The sequence below is a fragment of the Xenopus tropicalis genome, chromosome 7 (genome assembly GCF_000004195.4).
Source record: "Xenopus tropicalis strain Nigerian chromosome 7, UCB_Xtro_10.0, whole genome shotgun sequence".
In the NCBI taxonomy this organism is placed as follows: Eukaryota; Metazoa; Chordata; class Amphibia; order Anura; family Pipidae; genus Xenopus; species Xenopus tropicalis.
In genome coordinates, this window is record NC_030683.2 from 93904485 (window position 1) to 93924644 (window position 20160).

The following is a 20160-nucleotide window of genomic DNA, read 5'->3' on the forward strand; positions in this document are numbered from 1 at the left end:
GCAAACAGAAAATGTCAAGCTACTCCATGTTTGGTCCTTGCTAGTAATAATATATTGCCTATAAACATCCCTTCTCCCATTGCTGTGACTGTTTTGTTAGCAGTATTTCATTATACATGGGAATTATCAATGCACCATTAATCTATCTACCTGCAAGGACTAAACATGGAGTCTAGTTTCCTCTGTTTAGCCCAAGGAAAAACCATAGAATTTTAGGTTTGGTTTATAAATTAATTGATGTCTTGTATAAAAATGTAATAACTATGTGGCATATGTGAAAATGTTTTTTTTCCACATTTGTGATGTGGGGAACATGTTCATCCCTAGACACAGACCCCCTACTGTAAGTACTGTAATGCTAATTGGCAGTTGTAACACGCTCAGTCTCCCCTGTGTATTTTTAAAACATTTCGACTAATGTATGCAGCAATTATAAGATCATAAACAGACAATGGAGGGGATCTTGCCCCATGGGAATAAGGTGTGGGCTAAATGCACACAGATTTCTGCTGCAATAAAAGCTTGCAAAGAGAACTCCTGAGGCATTCGGTGCATGCTGAATCACTAGTATCTGCATGAATAACTAAGGTAAGTGTGTATGGATTCCTGAATACACACAATAATAAATGTCAGAAAAGTGCATATATATAGTTTTATACAATTCCTATCTTGCAATCTGCACCTACTTAACTAATGTAATGCTCAGGATAACTGATTGGAGATATAAATCAAAAGTAAGAATAATAATATCAGTGAATGATTATCTGACCTTTAATATGTTATTCTTGCACTTAATTACACGTTTCATCTTATGGCTCTGGTTACCCTGCAGCCTTCTGAGCAAAACAGAAGGTTTGGTAACTTTCTTCAATGAAAACTAAATCCACAGTTCCACCCTTTCATTAAAGGTTCTATATAGCTTATAGATTTAAATTATAATAAACATTTATATTGGCTTCAAAACTTGTAATATCAATTAGATAATTTATAGATAAATGATCATATCCACCTCATAATTCAGTTTTATCAGTCAAAGGAACAGTAACACTAAAAAATGAAAGTAATTAAAATATAATGTTCTGGTAAAACTCATGTGTTAGCTTCAGAAACACTACTATAGTAGCTGCTGTGTAGCTATGGGGGGGCAACCTTCAAGCTGGAAAAGAACAAAGGGCACAGGTTACATAGCAGATAACAGATAAGCTCTGTACTATACAATGGTGTTTTGTAGAGCCTATCTGTTATCTGCTATGTAACCTGTACAATTTTGCCCTATTTTAGTTTGAATGGCTGCCCCCATAGCTATACAGCAGCTTTGCTTATAAAAACTACAGTTTCTAAAGCAAACACACAACTTTTACCAGTGCAACAGTACATTATATTTTAATTAAATTCAATTTTTTGTTTTTTTATTGTCATTTAATTTTAGATTTTTGGTGTTACTGTTCCTGTAGCAAGGACTCTTTAACCTGTTACCAATTATGCCTCAATGTATTTGAACAGTGTGCTCAGACTCAGGGGAGAATTCACAAAGCAGCAGTATGAAGAGAACATGGGAGTAGGACAATGAAATGAGGGGAAAAGAGAGAGGAATCATGTTGGCTGTGTATGAGGATTTAGCAAAGTGCAAGTCTATTTGTTGGACATACATTCCATGACTCTGAGTAAAACGCCTGTGTGCAAGAGACAGTACCAGGATTAAAGTAACTGTTGCCATAAAGCATCATCACATTTTCACTAACTGTTGTGAGTGTGTCTCACAGCCCAGGACATCACGTGCTCATCATATTTAGTGCTTATCATAGAAAGGCAGGCACTCATGGAATCCACTCAGGTCAATATGTACAAAATAGAAAAAGACTTTATTCAGCAAAACATCCAACACAAATGCTTTGTATTTCTATTCTTAAATATTGATATCCTGCCCATCTAGGATTACTGTATATACTCGAGTATAAGCCTAGTTTGTCAGCACCCAAAATGTGCTGAAAAAAGTCACCCTCGGCTTATACTCGAGTCGGGTGCCATGGGCCCCTCTAGACTAGCACCCTCTCTCCTTTGTGTGCAAATGAGGCCACCCGCAACCAAATCCTCCAGTGCCCTGGCCTAGGCTCCCACTAGCAATACTTATTCTCTCTTACATCCCTCCGGGACCGGGTCTGCTGCCAGTTTGCCAATGTGCAATGAGCGTGGGGTAGTACTCATATTCTTTTGTTGACCCTCTTCTGTGCTTACAGAGCTAGTTTACTGTATTTCTTTGAAATAATATTGAAAAACATATACCCCACTGATGCCTCAATTAATGTCACTTTATTGGTATTTATTTGTTTATTAAAACTTAGCAGTAGCTGGTGCATTTCCCACCCTAGGCTTATACTCGAGTCAATACATTTTTCCAGTTTTCTTAGGTAAAATTAGGTACCTCGGCTTATATTCGGATCGGCTTATACTCGGGTATGTCTATTTTTTGCCTTGCTGAAGACTATGTTTTTGTAGGGATATCACAATCATGGCGTAATTTATCAACACTGGGAAAATTTGCCTATGGCAGAAATCCATAGTAACCAATCAAATAGTTGCATTCACTAATCTACCTGCAGCTGGCTAAAAAAAACAATCGCTGATTGGTTGCTATTGATTACTGTCCACGTACTAATTTGCTCAGTGTTAAGAAATAAGCCCCTCAGCCTCCAAGCCATATGTATCACTATGAAAATTTATATTTCAGGTAATAAATGACTGTAAATAATAGCTGCATAAGAGTTCATGTGTTTATCGCCATTTAGTTAAATAGGTATTTCCTTGTGTTTGAATTCCACCCCCAGCTTTATGCTGTGACCCCTAGTTCTGGCCATGAGATCTTAATGTCTGAGACTTTCCCGACTCTCTGTAGTTTTTCTCCTCTGGAAGTTATTTTATTGTATTTCTATAGACTGCACATAAAACAGCAATACAACCTCTCTTTCTTGCACAAATTCTTTCTTTTATACACCCTAGAATTTGATTTTCCTTCCCACTTATTTTACTACATTATCTGAAAGTATTTTCCTAGATCCATAGACAGGGTATCTGACAAGTTTCATTTAGTATCTATCTAACTTTCAGGTAGCTGTTCCCTATTATTATTGTTACTGAATTGTATTCATTTTTGAATTTTATTATTATGAATAATAATAATTATATTTAAGATCCAAATCCTTATAATTTTCAAGTCCAGTCCAAACCTATGTTCTGTCTGAAGGTTATTGTGTACAAAAAGCCAACCTTGGTTACCCAGTAACCCATTAAATTAGTCTGGCATGATCTTCCATTGGTATATGGTAGAGCCAGATTTTCATGGTAATCAGGCCACCAAAATAAAGGTTCCATTACAGCCTTCACAGGAGGTTTCCTTCTCAGAACATCCATGGCAAACACCAATTATAGCACTAATTGTAAATGACAAATTAGGCTCTGAGGTTACACTTGACTGATGTGCTTTTTCAGCCAAAATGACTTTGTATGTCACTAAATGTAAACTTAAATACCAAAGGGTATATTCAAAAAGAGTGTATATTTTAATCTTTACGCATCACTCTAAAAGAACAGTTTTCTTTTTATTAAGAAATGACTGATCTGCTCAGATTTACACTTTTTTTCTGATTATAGCTAATAGTTAGTAGATAAGGGGTCCTTCTGTAATTTGGATCTCCATACTTTGTCTACTAAAAATCATTTAAACATTAAAGAAAACCAATAGGGTTGTTTTGCCTTCAATAAGGATTCATGCAGCTTAGTTGGGATCAAGTACAAGGTACTGTTTTACTATTACAGAGAAAATGGAAATGAGTTTTAAAAATGTGAATTATTTGAATAAAATGGAGTCTGTGGGGGATAGTTTCCCCTAATTATCTGGATTATGGGTTTCTGAATAACAGATCCCATACCTTTACTGGTTAATGTAGCAATATGGAAAACACATCAATAACAAGAACAAAATTCAATAAAAAAACAATAATTATTCAGCAATATAAAAGGTGTATCTATAGTTTTTGTTGATGTGTGCAGAACTGTATTTAGCATGGAGCAGGCCTTTTGGGAGGAAAAATGTGGATAAAAAAGCTCAAAAAGACAACATCATAACAATTTTTATATACCTGTGTTATATATGTTGTTTGTATTTTTTCTTTTATTTCAATATATCCATGAGATGTACAAAACTCCAGCTGCTGTTGAATTTCATATCTCTGTACCCTCCAACAGCCTACAGGAGTTCAATACCAGCTGGAGGGTGTCAGAAAGGGCACCCCCATGTCATGTCATTTCAACTCCCAGGCTTCCTTTATTGCCAAAGCTCCTCTTTTAACTAAATGCATGACAATGCAACATGCTTTACTGAAATTCCTCTGGAAAAAACTTTCACTGCTTAACATATCTGATTTCAGATTACGGCATGGATTCTAGAAATAGAAGCACAGTAACCGAGTTTATTATCATAGGATTCCCAACCCTGTATGAATATGGTCCTTTCCTCTTCCCTTGCCTCCTGTTGGTATATCTCCTCACTGTCAGTGGCAACGTGCTTGTATTTACAATAATACGCCTGGATTCCCGCCTTCAAACGCCCATGTACTTCTTCATCAGTGTCTTGGCCTTCCTGGAGATCTGGTATACAGCAGTCACCATTCCAAAGATGTTAATCAACATTTTGTATCCTAGGAAAAGTATATCATTTAATGGGTGCCTCTTGCAGACCTATTTCTTCCATTCTCTTGGAGCAAGCGAGTGTTATCTTCTCACCGCCATGGCCTACGATCGCTATTTGGCAATATGCCAACCTCTGCACTACTCTACAATTATGAGTTCTAAAATGTATTTTCGGCTGACAGCCATCTGTTTTACCTGCGGATTCCTATGTCCCATAACGGAAGTGGCTTTAATTTCTCAGCTCCCTTTCTGTGGCAGCAATGAAATTCAACATATCTTCTGTGACTTCCCACCCCTTCTTAGCCTGGCATGTACTGACACCTCAGTTAATGTGCTAGTAGATTTTGTTATCAATAGTTTTATTATTTTAGTGACATTCCTCTTTATCATGATCTCTTACATTAGAATTATTATTGCCATTTCAAGAATAAGTACCTCAGTGGGGCGAGCCAAAGCTTTCTCTACTTGCGTGTCCCACCTTTCCGTAGTGCTAGTGTTCTTCTCCTGCATTGTATTTATGTATGTGAGACTTACCAAGAGTTACTCTTTGTATTATGACCGGGTGTTAGCAGTCATCTACTCAGTCCTTACTCCTATCTTTAATCCACTCATATATAGCCTACGGAACAGAGACATTAGGATTGCCATTAAATACAGAATATTTAAAAGATGAGAATACATAAAAGAATCAATGCACTTATAGAATATGCATGTCCATCACTAGTATGTCCATGGTTTTATACCTGGACTGGTATTTCACATTACTGTATTTTTGTAATACCAATAACTGTGTTATTGGACCCAAGTCCAGGTTCTATAACCTAATATTCTCAATTGTACATGGTAAAGGTAAAAAATTCAAAAACTATAAAAAATTACCAAATTGAAAAGTTGCTAGGAAAAGGCCATTCTATAACGTACTACAACTAATCTTGAAGGCGAACCATCCCTTTAAAGGGCTTCCAAACCAAAATGTTTTAAAGAGCCCCATACATACCCAATATGAATAAATACTAAATTTATATGCTGAAATCCAGCTACAAAACAGTTCTTCTCTTTAAGCATCATTTGAAATCCTGGCAGGGGAGGAAGGACTAAAACATTAATGTTACAAATTGTAACAGCTTACAGACAGCATGAAGAAACTATATAACCCACAATGCATTGCACTTCAACGTTCCTTTCCTTATTGACATCACATATGCAGGGAATTGTGGGATTGGGGGGATGCAGGCTGAGGCCAGTTGACTACACTTACATTTTATTTGAGTCTCAAAGTAGTCAGCCAGATCAGCAGGGAACAGGGGGCCAGGTGTAGTTAATTGTCCCAAATCATATTATTACATTAAAAATCATGAAAAGGCTGCATATTTTTTTTAATGAATGTATATTGCATAGTTGCTTGAAATTATTTTTACTTTTTTAAAAGCTTAAGTTGTGTTTGGGTGGAGTTCTCCAATAAGATAAAGAATTATTATTTTATTATTAACATTTATTAATAAAGCGCCAACATATTCCGCAGGGCTGTACAATAAGTGGGTTTCAAACATTGGACATACAGAGTAACATATAAAGCAACCAATAACCGATACAAGAGGTGAAGAGAGCCCTGCCCAAAAGAGCTTACAATCTACAAAGAATGCACCTAAAGACATTATAGCCATTGTATAGCCATTCTGTAGTGCCTGCCAATTTGATGTCGTAGATCTGTACACTAGTTCTTGATCCACAGCATTATTATGGACTAATATAGACACTCTAAATATATGGACTTTTCAAATGGGACTAAACACACAACTGGTGCTTTCAGATATCTTTTGGCGCTTTAATAGACGGAATTCTCAATGCGGGCTGTGGATGGAGATGTTTTGGGCTTTTAAGTACTGTTAAGTTTCACAAACCATCTATCTGGGATAAAATGTTATTGTTTTGTCACTTTCTGTGGCTGCAAATAAATCAGTTAAGCACCCGGTGCATCAGTGATTATGTCTGACTCCTGTTGCTTGTAACTGATAGTACACCTGCCATCTAAAAAGATTATGCACCATGGGAAAATGTGTGGAGACAGGAAACTGTTCGAGAACGACACATTGGTGCTGTAACAGACATTAAAAATACAATCAAGAAAACTGTGAAATAAAAAAAGACAATCATTGATGAGTAATTATGTACAAAGTTTCTGTCCCTATCCTATCCTGATCTGCTCATGGATACAAGAGGGGGTCAAATACGGAACCCAGACTAATGACCCTTTACCCACCCAGCCAAAATATGCAGTGTCTTCTGAGCCTCACTGACATCTCTTCTCCTGGCCATGCTTGTTTCGAATCGCCAAACAACTTCTCCTAAATATGATTCATGGAACAAAATAGGAGCTTCTGTCCTTTATTACAACATATGTTTCAAATGATTTTCTAGTTCTTACGTCTGGGCATTAAATTCCTTTCTGTAGGAATGCTGAAGTTCTGGTCAGACTGGTTTTTAGTTTTGGCTTTTACAGCTACATAAAACTTTACAACTTGACATCCATGCATTATCCACTATGCGTTGCCTACTGGCATAAACGTTTTGCCAATTGTTTTAATTAAGAAATATCTCTGGTTTCACTTTACTACTTTTTGTCACTTCCTGTCCCACAGAACCTTTAGAAAAGCTGATAAAATAAATTACCAGTCTGCAAAGAAACCCCTGATAATGATCTGGCTCTTGAGCATGCGGTATGAGAAATAATTGGGCCACTACATGTAAATCATTGCACAGCACTGCTCTGGCTACACTGTGTGGACTGGCAGCCTACAGAAGACTCTGTGTGGCTTTACACTGGGTTTTAAGCAGTCAAAACTTGTCTCCAAGCCAGAAATTAAAAAAATGAGGCCCCTTACTTGTCTATAGCATACTAAAGGTTAATTGAAAGATGAACCACCCCATTAATCAGAGCAGCTCTCCTAGTTGCTCAGCAACTGTCCACCCCCACCCTGTGATCAAGATTGACTTTTCTGTCTTTCACAGGTCTGGTAAACCTGTGAAAACTACTGAAAACTGACAGTATTTAAGCTGAATGCAATTGGTGCAGCCTTTTAAGCTGAATTTCTTTAACAAGTCTCTTGTTTTTCACATAATTGCGTCTGGCATTAAGGATTCACTTCAGTGTTAGTGCTTACGCATTGAAATTGAATATATTTGACTTGAATTGACACATCTATCTGCTTTGATAAATATGACGATTCCTGGACATTTTCCTTATTGGATTTGGATAAACAACAATTGAACTGATGGGCAGTTTGGGATGCCGCTCCTGCCCCTGGTTTTTTTTGCGTTGAAGGGGGCTGCATTGTTAGTGCAGAGATCACCCCTCCAAAGGTATTTTGTGGGAGGGCCCTGTGCAATTTTGTTACGCCACTGGTCACAGTGGGAAATCTTGCCACCTCATTGGCTGGATAAATAATGGAACTCTTTTTTTAATCTTAGGCCTAAGATACCTGCAGTCTGGGAGCAGGTACAGATCAGCTCTTTGATTTGTTGCCCTTGTTAACCCAAATAACACAATGTTGATTCCTTTGTGTATATTTTGGCCACAGGTAGGATAATTAGCACTCACAACCCAGGTGCACTTAACATCTGCACTTGTTATCTTCAATAAGATTAGATACAAAATAAATTAACCAATCAGCAACATGTTATGACCAAGCTTTTCCAACAGGGAATCAATTCCCTCTATCCTGGAAGGTTTTTAAACAGCAAGTAACAGCATGCCAGACAGTCTGACAGAGGAGAGCAGAGAAGGTATGGATACATAATCATATTTCTGCCCATAAGTATATGTTTTCATATGTTTGCACTGTTAAATAAAGTAAATGCATATATAGACATTATAAATTACTTAAAAATATCCAATACTACATTATTAGAATCCATTGGGGTATATTTTGATATTAACTAAATACTATAACAATAAAATGTTTGTAGTTTTACAAAATGTAGCCTAATTGCTTAAACCTTAGATGCCAATGTAATTGTGATTAATTTACTGTGGCTTAATTTAAGTGGATCATGGAAATAAACTAGAGCAACATCAGACCAAATTCTAATGCATACAGCCCTTTATTTCATAGACTTGTAAATGAATCCTTATAAACAGGGAAAAAATAGCCATAAGCAAAAGATAGATAATAGACAGATAGATACAGACAGGCAGACAGAAATATAGGCAGCATGTATATATAGATAGATTGATAAATAAATAAAAATGAAGAAAATGATACTATAGACATTATATATTTAGGTCTATATTTATCTATAACAGATAGGTAGATAAATTAGATCATAGATAGAAAGACAGACTTTACAAAAGATTATACTATAGGTATCGTACCCGTTTTCTGGAAACCTATTATCCAGAAAGCTCCGAATTACAGAAACGCCATCTCACATAGACTGCACTTTAATTTTAGAAAAATATGTTTTTTTCTCTGTAATAATAAAACAGTACCTTGACTTGATCACAACTAAGATATAATTAATCCTTATTGGAAGCAAAACAATCCTATTAGGTTTAATTAGTGTTTAAGAATGGCCGCTTATCTGTAAAGCTCCAGGTCCCGAGCATTCTGGATAAGGGGTCCCATACCTGTACAGCCATATACATGAGATTGGTAGATAGACAGCTAAATAAATAAAGGTATAAAGGAAAATGATAAAAGACTAATTATGTGAAATACATAGAAATACAGATGGATGGCTTGTATAGAGATATACAGATAATGGACAGACAGAATAAATGTGTTTTACTAGTATAATGACAGATACATGGAGGGCTATAACACATTATGACCCATAGGGGCACATTTACTAACCCACGAATCCGAATCCGAATTGGAAAAATTCCGATTGGAAAACGAACTGACTTTTTCGTTACCAATACGATTTGCGCGAAAAAACACTGGTCACAGTGGGAAATCTTGCCACCTCATTGGCTGGATAAATAATGGAACTCTTTTTTTAATCTTAGGCCTAAGATACCTGCAGTCTGGGAGCAGGTACAGATCAGCTCTTTGATTTGTTGCCCTTGTTAACCCAAATAACACAATGTTGATTCCTTTGTGTATATTTTGGCCACAGGTAGGATAATTAGCACTCACAACCCAGGTGCACTTAACATCTGCACTTGTTATCTTCAATAAGATTAGATACAAAATAAATTAACCAATCAGCAACATGTTATGACCAAGCTTTTCCAACAGGGAATCAATTCCCTCTATCCTGGAAGGTTTTTAAACAGCAAGTAACAGCATGCCAGACAGTCTGACAGAGGAGAGCAGAGAAGGTATGGATACATAATCATATTTCTGCCCATAAGTATATGTTTTCATATGTTTGCACTGTTAAATAAAGTAAATGCATATATAGACATTATAAATTACTTAAAAATATCCAATACTACATTATTAGAATCCATTGGGGTATATTTTGATATTAACTAAATACTATAACAATAAAATGTTTGTAGTTTTACAAAATGTAGCCTAATTGCTTAAACCTTAGATGCCAATGTAATTGTGATTAATTTACTGTGGCTTAATTTAAGTGGATCATGGAAATAAACTAGAGCAACATCAGACCAAATTCTAATGCATACAGCCCTTTATTTCATAGACTTGTAAATGAATCCTTATAAACAGGGAAAAAATAGCCATAAGCAAAAGATAGATAATAGACAGATAGATACAGACAGGCAGACAGAAATATAGGCAGCATGTATATATAGATAGATTGATAAATAAATAAAAATGAAGAAAATGATACTATAGACATTATATATTTAGGTCTATATTTATCTATAACAGATAGGTAGATAAATTAGATCATAGATAGAAAGACAGACTTTACAAAAGATTATACTATAGGTATCGTACCCGTTTTCTGGAAACCTATTATCCAGAAAGCTCCGAATTACAGAAACGCCATCTCACATAGACTGCACTTTAATTTTAGAAAAATATGTTTTTTTCTCTGTAATAATAAAACAGTACCTTGACTTGATCACAACTAAGATATAATTAATCCTTATTGGAAGCAAAACAATCCTATTAGGTTTAATTAGTGTTTAAGAATGGCCGCTTATCTGTAAAGCTCCAGGTCCCGAGCATTCTGGATAAGGGGTCCCATACCTGTACAGCCATATACATGAGATTGGTAGATAGACAGCTAAATAAATAAAGGTATAAAGGAAAATGATAAAAGACTAATTATGTGAAATACATAGAAATACAGATGGATGGCTTGTATAGAGATATACAGATAATGGACAGACAGAATAAATGTGTTTTACTAGTATAATGACAGATACATGGAGGGCTATAACACATTATGACCCATAGGGGCACATTTACTAACCCACGAATCCGAATCCGAATTGGAAAAATTCCGATTGGAAAACGAACTGACTTTTTCGTTACCAATACGATTTGCGCGAAAAAACGCGAGTTTTTCGTAGCCATTATGATGCGCTCGTATCTTGTCGCGACTTTTTCGTATTGAGCGCTCGTAAGCGGCGGGCGAAACTTTCAGACTTAGCATGATTTTGGAAGCCTCCCATAGGACTCAATGGCACTCTGCAGCTCCAACCTGGCCCAAGAAAAGTCACCATACTGAAGCTTGCATGAATCCGAATCTTTCGTACTCGGTGCGAAGGCTACGAAAAAGTCGCGACTTTTCGCGCAAGTAGTAACGCTATGAAAAAATCGCCAGATTTTGTGCAACATTCGGAATGGCAACGAAAAAGTCGCGACAATTTTCAGAAAAATCGCCAAATACCGATCATTACGAAAAAAACGCAATCGGACGCATTCGGCCCGTTCGTGAGTAAGTAAATGTGCCCCCTGATGTCCATTACTGAATAAGTATACAAAATGTTCGTATATGTTATAGCTTTCTTTAGATGATTGAATAAGCCACGTGAATGCCTAATGCCTCTGTAGCATAACTACAGAGGGAGCAGGGGGTGCGATCACACCTGGGCCACATCCCCTTAGGGCCCGCTAGTCCTGATTAAGCATATTAGGAGCAGCAGGGCAGGGGAAAGTTTTTGGCGTGCATGTTGAGAGGGCAGCGGTGCGCAATTCTGGAGGGGGGAGGGCCCGGCAGGGGGGCCAATGCACATCCTGCATCAAGCTTGGGCTCATTATGCCACAGTAATGCATATTGTATTCTCTTTCAGTAACAGTATTACCAGGTGGGAAACAATGATGATTAACAGCATGGATGTAGCATAGTACAGAACTTCTTCTAATAAAAGAAAGGGCACGAGAATGCTTTAGTCAGCTGAATAGTCTAGAGGCCAGAATGCAAAGGCAATAAATATGCTCTGGGCATGAGAATGCTCTAGACATTAAAATGCTCTAGGAATACAGATACAGATAATACAGGTATATGATCCATTATCCAGAATCCCATAATCCAGTAAGCTCTAAATTACAGAAAGGCCATCTCCCTTAAGGTGGCCATACACGTGGCGATCCGACGATGTTTCGTACGACCATCGGTCGCACGAAACATCGTAAGATCCGCCACACACCATTCAGGGCTGAATCGGCAGGTAAGGAGGTAGAAACAATAGGATTTCTACCTCCTTCTGCCGATTCAGCTCTGAAGGGAGAATTTTGGTCAGGCGCCTTCTATGGCGCCCGATCAAAATTTTCAAACTTGTCCGATCGGCGAGTCGTCCGATATCAGCAGCTTCCTGCGATATCGGTCGACTCGCCGACATGCCATACACGCACCGATTATCGTACGAAACGAGGTTTCGTACGATAATATCGGTGCGTGTATGGCCACCTTTAGACATTTTAATCAAACAATTCTCATTTTCAAAAATGTTTTTTTTTCTCTGTAATAATAAAACAGTGCCTTGTACTTGACCCCAACTAAGATATAATTAATCCTTATTGGAGGCAAAACAATCCTATTGGGTTTATTTAATGTTAAAAACTTTTATAGAAGAATTAGGGTATGGTGATCAAACAAATAAATAAGGTTGAGGAGACTGCCTCATACAGACAAAAGCAAACAAAAGGAATTCTGGGAATGAATTCCAAACTCTTAAAAAAAATCCCATTTACATGGGTTTATCCTATAGGCTACAGCTCACCCACTGTGTTTGAAGCTGAAGCCAGCATAATAGCTGATCAGATTCCCAACTACAGACCGGATTCACTTTTCTTGAGGCTCATCAGTGTAGTGGGATTTTTTTAAGAGTTTGGAATTCATTCCCAGAATTCCTTTTGTTTGCTTTTGTCTGTATGAGGCAGTCTCCTCAACCCTATTTATTTGTTTGTAGAACCACATGGTGACTCTACCTAAGCTGCTCAGAAAACCCTGCACTATACTGATGAGCCTCAAGAAATGCGAAACCGGAGTGTAAGAACCAAACTGCTAACATAATGGCAATGCATTGAACGTCTCGACATCTCTATTACAGGTCCCTTGCAGGAGAAATGAAGTACCCAGACAACAACTCAGTCACTGAAATCATTCTGTCTGGATTTCCTAATCTACAACACTACAGCCCCTTACTTTTCACAGTACTCCTTGTTATTTATTTATTTATAATAACTGGAAATACTCTAATATGTTTTGTTGTCAAAAAAGAGCATAGCCTACATTCCCCCATGTACTTCTTTATCTGCACATTGTCACTTACGGAGCTTTGTTACACAGGCGTTACCATTCCTACAATGCTGGCAAACCTACTGGAAGAAGAGAAAAAAATCTCATTAAAAGGGTGCCTTCTGCAAGCCTATTTTCTGCATTCCTTCGGATCGGCTGAATGTTATCTGCTTACAACAATGGCTTATGATCGGTACCTTGCCATCTGTAAACCCCTGCATTATTCCTCCATTATGACTATGGGATTGTTCATAAAATTGGCTGCTGCCTGCATTATCTCAGGGTTCCTAAGTCCTGTTATTGGGGCTTTTTTGATATCCTCACTTCCTTTCTGTGGCCCCAACTGCATCCAAACACTATTTTGTGATTTCCTACCATTAATTGCCTTGGCCTGCACCGACACCAAGCTTCATGTTTTGGTTGAGTTTGTGGTCGGTTCCGTGATCATCTTGCTGAGCTGTATTTTTGTTCTCCAATCTTATTCCAGAATTATCCATGTTATTCTGAAAATCAAGTCCAGGAAAGGGCGTCAGAAGACCTTTTCTACATGTGGCGCTCATCTTATTGTTGTTGTTCTTTTCTTTGGTAGCATTTCATTTACGTACATACGGCTTAGCGAGAGTTACTCTGCAGACTACGATCGGGCTGTTGGTGTCGCTTACGCTATATTCACTCCTTTAGCTAACCCCGTAATATACGGCTTAAGAAATCAAGGAATTAAAAATTCTCTGCAAAAACATTTGCGTTTTTCATTGTTATTTTAGGCGTACACAAGGCCCTTAAAAATCCATAATTAAAAGCTAAAAAAATAGTGACTGTCTGTGCTCATTTACAGCAACCCCTCTGGCATTTGCCAGATGGGCGAAACAATATATATATATATATTTTTTAAAATGCCTCCTGCAAGCATATTTGGTTTGTGACATGCATGCGCATAATAAGAGAGTCTCCTCGCATGCTCCTTGTCTAGCACTACGGGGGCCCATTAAAAAAATAAAATTGTTTCCCCCAACCAGGGTTCTATTAGCCTGCACCTCTGTTAGGGCTAATATATTATTTTGTGTTATGTATAGGATGAATTGTTTGATTTGTTTAATGTATAGGATGAATTCTATTCTGCTCTTTAATTGGAACTCATCTCATTACAGACAACTTTTTAAACCCTCCTACATCTCTGTAAATAAAGAGCTTTACAGCTGCCATCTTGGCCCATCTCTTCCATTTATTTCTTGGATCTCCACTATTAAAAAATGATGAGTCGCATGACTTCTCCTTTAAACATTGGTGGCAGGACCAAACAATGGGCCCCAATGCTGTTTAGGGTGGACATCCCACACTCTGTAAGAAAACTACTTTTCTGCCTTCATTAGACAGCAGTAAGTAAAATGTGAACAGCAGTTAATTATAAACAAATTTTCAGGTTCCAAAGCAAGGGCAGGTTGAAACTGGGCCCCTCTAAGGAAAAAAGTATTGTTGTACAACTCTTGTACAAGTACTTGGTTTTCACCCAAAGAATTATGATTATTATGATTATGAAATGGGATGGGACATGCTTACAAACATTGTATTATGGCATAATAAACATGTAGGAGTCAGGTGTTCTATTTTGCAGCTTATTTTGTTACTCAATGTGTTTTGGAAGGATGCTAATCCCTACTATACTGGGCACTGACTGGTATGGCTTTTAAGAGGCCAGAGTGTGCTGGTGTTTTTCTTGTTTTACTTTTCTTAAATCTTCTTATTTTAACCCATTCTGCTTTAGACTCAATACAGTGTCTTTAGATTGTTTTATTTTTGATCTAAAACGAAGTTTTAGATCAACTTTCCATTTCCATCCATGCACAGCACTTGTTTGTCCTTTTTGGATGTGGGGAGTCATTTAACTGTTCCCCAGCTGACAGCTGAAAACTGATATGCTTGGCATTTATATTTGGCTTTACCTGTGTTTGGATACATAAACTAAACATACAATTGGAAAACTGGGCAGCAAACTGGAAAATGAGGTTCAGTGTGGACAAATGCAAAGTTATGCACTTTGGTAGAAATAATATAAACACAAGCTATCTCCTGAATGGTAGTGTGTTGGGGGTATCCTTAATGGAGAAGGATCTAGGGGTTTTTGTAGATAACAAGTTGTCTAATTCCAGGCAGTGTCATTCTGTGGCTACTAAAGCAAATACAGTGCTGTCTTGTATAAAAAAGGGCATTGCTTGGGCTGACTCAGGGCAGCACAGGGCGGCCGCTAATGGTGGTTCCTTTATTAGAGAAAATAGCTGGCAGAGAATAATAAGTAAAGCAAAGGCCCACAAAAATAGGCAACCAACAATGGTAAGAAATAATCCAAATAGCATAATTAACAGATATAACTGTCAAGCAAATAATCTGAAATAATGTTTATGAAAACATGTTAAACACAGTGGCAGATTTACAATTTACAATTTGTACAATTTTCGTACGTTTAAAAAGCACGATACAAAAAAATCATATTAAATACAATTTTTTTTGTATGGTGCTTTTTAAAGTACGAAAAATTTGTATTTCAAAATACGAAAAAATTGTATCTGATCGTATAATGGCCGAAAAGTAAGAATTTTTCGTATGTGATGGATCGTAAACTGCAGGAAAACCTTTCTGACTTTGATCCTTCTGTGCATAATTTTGGAAGCCTCCCATAGGACTCAATGGCAGTCTGCAGCTCCAACCCGGCCCAAGGAAAGTCTCCCATAGGGCTCAATGGCACTCTGCAGCTCCAACCCGGCCCAAGGAAAGTCTCCCATAGGGCTCAATGGCACTCTGCAGCTCCAACCCGGCCCAAGGAAAGTCTCCCATAGGGCTCAATGGCACTCTGCAGCTCCAACCCGGCACAAGGAAAGTCTCCCATAGGGCTCAATGGCACTCTGCAGCTCCAACCCGGCCCAAGGAAAGTCTCCCATAGGGCTCAATGGCACTCTGCAGCTCCAACCCGGCCCAAGGAAAGTCTCCCATAGGGCTCAATGGCACTCTGCAGCTCCAACCCGGCCCAAGGAAAGTCTCCCATAGGGCTCAATGGCACTCTGCAGCTCCAACCCGGCCCAAGGAAAGTCTCCCATAGGGCTCAATGGCACTCTGCAGCTCCAACCCGGCCCAAGGAAAGTCTCCCATAGGGCTCAATGGCACTCTGCAGCTCCAACCCGGCCCAAGGAAAGTCTCCCATAGGGCTCAATGGCACTCTGCAGCTCCAACCCGGCACAAGGAAAGTCTCCCATAGGGCTCAATGGCACTCTGCAGCTCCAACCCTGGCCCAAGGAAAGTCTCCCATAGGGCTCAATGGCACTCTGCAGCTCCAACCCTGGCCCAAGGAAAGTCTCCCATAGGGCTCAATGGCACTCTGCAGCTCCAACCCGGCCCAAGGAAAGTCTCCCATAGGGCTCAATGGCACTCTGCAGCTCCAACCTGGCCCAAGGAAAGTCTCCCATAGGGCTCAATGGCACTCTGCAGCTCCAACCTGGCCCAAGGAAAGTCTCCCATAGGGCTCAATGGCACTCTGCAGCTCCAACCTGGCCCAAGGAAAGTCACGATACCGAAGCTTGAACGAATCCGAAACTTTCGTAACCTTTAAAAAAATACGATTTTTTTGTATTCGGACTATGTGCCCCCTGCCAGGATTTGGAGTTCTGCTGAATCCGAAAAAAGTGGATTCGGTGCAAGACCTGTGAAAACTGCCTGTCTGAATTTTCAGATTAAAAATTTCAGAACTGGAAAAATGAATAAGATGGCAATCATCCAGTCACCGTTTGCCACAATAGAGCCCCACCTTTGATGTCACACAACATATCCCCAATTCCGCATACATTGGCAAAGACAGAGTTACTGTTTCTACCCAGGGCAGCCGAGGCAGTGCTGGAAATGCGGGTCATCCAGGCAGTTCAGTATGGACTGTGGCAAAAGGATGCCCGAAAAGTATCAGGTGCAACCTTTGCAGAGAACTTTGCCATGCATATATTAAGTGCCCTATATTGCGGGAAAGTATTGAAGATGCATTTCTTAAATAGATAAAGGAACCTGACCCCCCAAGCCCAATAGGCTCCTGCCTGAGCTACAGCTTCCACTCCTCCTGTACCCTGGGGTGCTGCAGGGCCTCCCAAATGTAGGCCAACATAATGTTTGGCTAGGGAATTGGATGAGGATTCCTATGATGCCAATAGTTCCTCGTCCTCTAACCTTGAGGACATCCCAGTTGAGGAAGCAGAGATGATTCTCTTTGGGCTCTCTGCTAAGTGGGAGGGTTCTGATGATGACAGAAAGACACAGAGGCAGACGAAAGCCTCCAGAATTTAATCACTCTGTAAATGGCTGTCCCCCTCCAATTTGCTGGAGGGCAAACAAAATACAAATTGATAAATACCTTGCCTATCTTGCCCTCAGGAGGAAGCATGACAGACTGGTGTATGATGGCGGGGATGAAAGGAGTTCTTGTCAGGGCTCTAAAGAACAAAGCCTGCTCTTTTCACGGCATAGAAAGCCAAAGGAGGTCTCTCTCAGGACTCTAAGGGCAGGAGTACACGGGGAGATTAGTCGCGCCGCAACAAATCTGTTGCTGCGGGCGACTAATCTCCCCACAACGCCACCAGCTAGAATGTTTATCGCCAGTGGGATGGCATATGCAGTGCCGCGATTTGCCGAAGTTGCTGCAGTTTCCTCTCAAGGCGACTTCGGCAAATCGCGGCGCCGCGTATGCCATCCCTCCGGTGATTTACATTCTAGCCAGTGGGATGGCATTGCAGGGAGATTAGTTGCCCGCGACAACGGAGATTTGTCGCGGCGCAACTAATCTCCCCCTGTACCCCTACCCTAAAGAAACTGCCACATAAGAGGGGTTCCCCCAAGCAGGCGAGAGACCAAACGCTCTCTGGCTTTCAAAACCATGAAAAAACTAATTTTCCTAAATCCACAAATGGAAAATTACTATTTATTAAAACAGCCTTTTAAAAAAGCATGAATGAAAAAAAATTTGGAAAAAATGCAAAAAGAGGCACATTTTTCATTTTTGTTGCACTAATGGAAGCCTCTAAAACCACAAAAGAGAAAGATTAGGTGCATAAAACATAGAGCCTTGCCCCTGCTTTGTAAATGAACTCAAATATGACATTTCGCCATTATGACGGAGGATCCTTCTTTGCTTCAAACTTTAGAGGTTTTTCGGATTTATGATGCTTTTTTTTGTGGATAATTTCAAAAGTTGCAAGTTTCATGACTTTTCCGTGACTTTCCCACACTTTTTTTCAGTTTAGACTTTTTAATAAATGTCAGACATTTGTGGAAATTAGGTTATTCAAATTTTTAAAAATAATTTTTAGTAAATCTTCCCCTAAGTGTAGGATGATTAGGATTTGGCTGCTGCAGGGTGGCAAGGACTGTATATTATATTATATATTCTATATGCATTGTATTAGATTTCTCCCAACTTGAAAAGCTTGTAATAAGTTGAACTCAAACAAACGTGACTTTTCAGTCGTAGGATTTGTCTGGTCAACTTTGTAAAACTATTGTTTAGGTTTATTTCTGGGCTCCCTTCTTGTATGATGTCAGGCCATGTGTAGGTGTACTTATATAGACCTCCAATTAATTAAATAGTTCTGATATATCAACTTCATTATTGTTGGCTTCTCAGACAATACAAGCCACTATATAATTTCTTTCTGGCATTGCTAAAATATACATGGTAGCCCCCATAGGAAATTCCCTTTTAGCTGCAGTAACCATCTGCACATCCAAGTTACAATCTCCAATGTATTTTTTCATTTGCAACCTCAGTGGTAGACATGTGCCTGACATCCGTGGTGGTGCCGCGTGTGCTCTTCTACAGGCTGCTTTTCAATTGCATGGCACAAGTCTGTTTCTTTAGCACAATGACTTATGATCGGTATGTATCTGTGTGCAAGCCTCAGTATTACATTATAATAATGATGATAATAATAATGAATGAGAATGTGTATTTGGTTGGTATTAGCTTCCTGGATAATTACCTTCATCAGTTCTGTGCTGCACACCCTCTTAAAATCCAGACTGTCTTTCTGTAGAAGCTGTACTGTCCATCACTTGTTTTCTGACCTTGCTCCTCACTTGCCGAGACACTTGCTGAGACACATCAATGAGTTGTCATCTTTACAGAGGGATCGTTGCTTGTCACACTGCTTTTTCTGGTGACCTTGGTTATTTATGTTCACCTAATATCTACCATTCTGAATCAACTCTTTAACTAAAAGCAAAGCTGCATTTTCCATGTGGTCAGCTTATGACTACAGTGGTTATACAGACGATTATTTTTGTGTACTTTTGCCCATCATCTGCTTATTCCCCGACTCACCATAAACTTGCAGAAGCTATGTATACAGTCATCACCCCTATGCTTAACCCATTTATATAAAGTATCAGAAATAAAGACATGAAGAGTGCATTCTATAAAAAAAAAAACAAAAAAAAAAAAAACTATTATCCATCCTAAAATGTTTGTATGAAAGGTCTAGTTGTTCTAGTTATCTTAAGCCTTCAGTTGTGTGTGAACTGCCCTACTCTATATTGTTTTTGTTTCTTAGGGCAATGTCACATGTGGCAACTCTTAAGGGGCAGATTTATCAAAATATGAGTGTGTTTATCAATGAGTGAATAAACTCAACCTGGGCAAGTTTTTATGTATTAAGCTCTAAACTCATATTTTGCTAAAATTGCCCCTAAGTATTTTGTAGCACAGGCTACTCTTCCAGTGGGAAGAAAATACTCCCTATCACACACCATTTCTTTGAAAAATGGCCTGGAATTGTGGGCGCCCCC

At 38.8% G+C, this 20160-nt stretch overlaps 2 protein-coding genes across 2 annotated transcripts; both read left to right on the forward strand.

Annotated features, from left to right (window-relative positions):
- The first annotated feature begins 4432 nt into the window (after positions 1 to 4432).
- LOC105947904 (olfactory receptor 6N2) lies at positions 4433 to 5359 on the forward strand. Its single transcript, XM_012967376.3, has one exon. The coding sequence runs from the start codon at positions 4433 to 4435 to the stop codon at positions 5357 to 5359; it is 927 nt and encodes a 308-aa protein (XP_012822830.2).
- A 2387-nt stretch (positions 5360 to 7746) lies between these two features.
- On the forward strand, positions 7747 to 14550 carry LOC101734698 (olfactory receptor 6N2-like). The gene is made up of 3 exons (XM_031906248.1): positions 7747 to 8469; positions 9927 to 10009; positions 13163 to 14550. Exon 3 carries the CDS (start codon positions 13179 to 13181, stop codon positions 14112 to 14114), a length of 936 nt encoding a protein of 311 aa, XP_031762108.1. The 5' UTR covers positions 7747 to 8469; positions 9927 to 10009; positions 13163 to 13178; the 3' UTR covers positions 14115 to 14550.
- The last annotated feature ends 5610 nt before the right edge of the window (positions 14551 to 20160 follow it).

Excerpts from the sequence above, each read along its gene's own strand:
- LOC105947904 (XM_012967376.3), top strand. The coding sequence starts at position 4,433 with ATGGATTCTAGAAATAGAAGCACAGTAACCGAGTTTATTATCATAGGA.
- LOC101734698 (XM_031906248.1), top strand. The coding sequence starts at position 13,179 with ATGAAGTACCCAGACAACAACTCAGTCACTGAAATCATTCTGTCTGGA.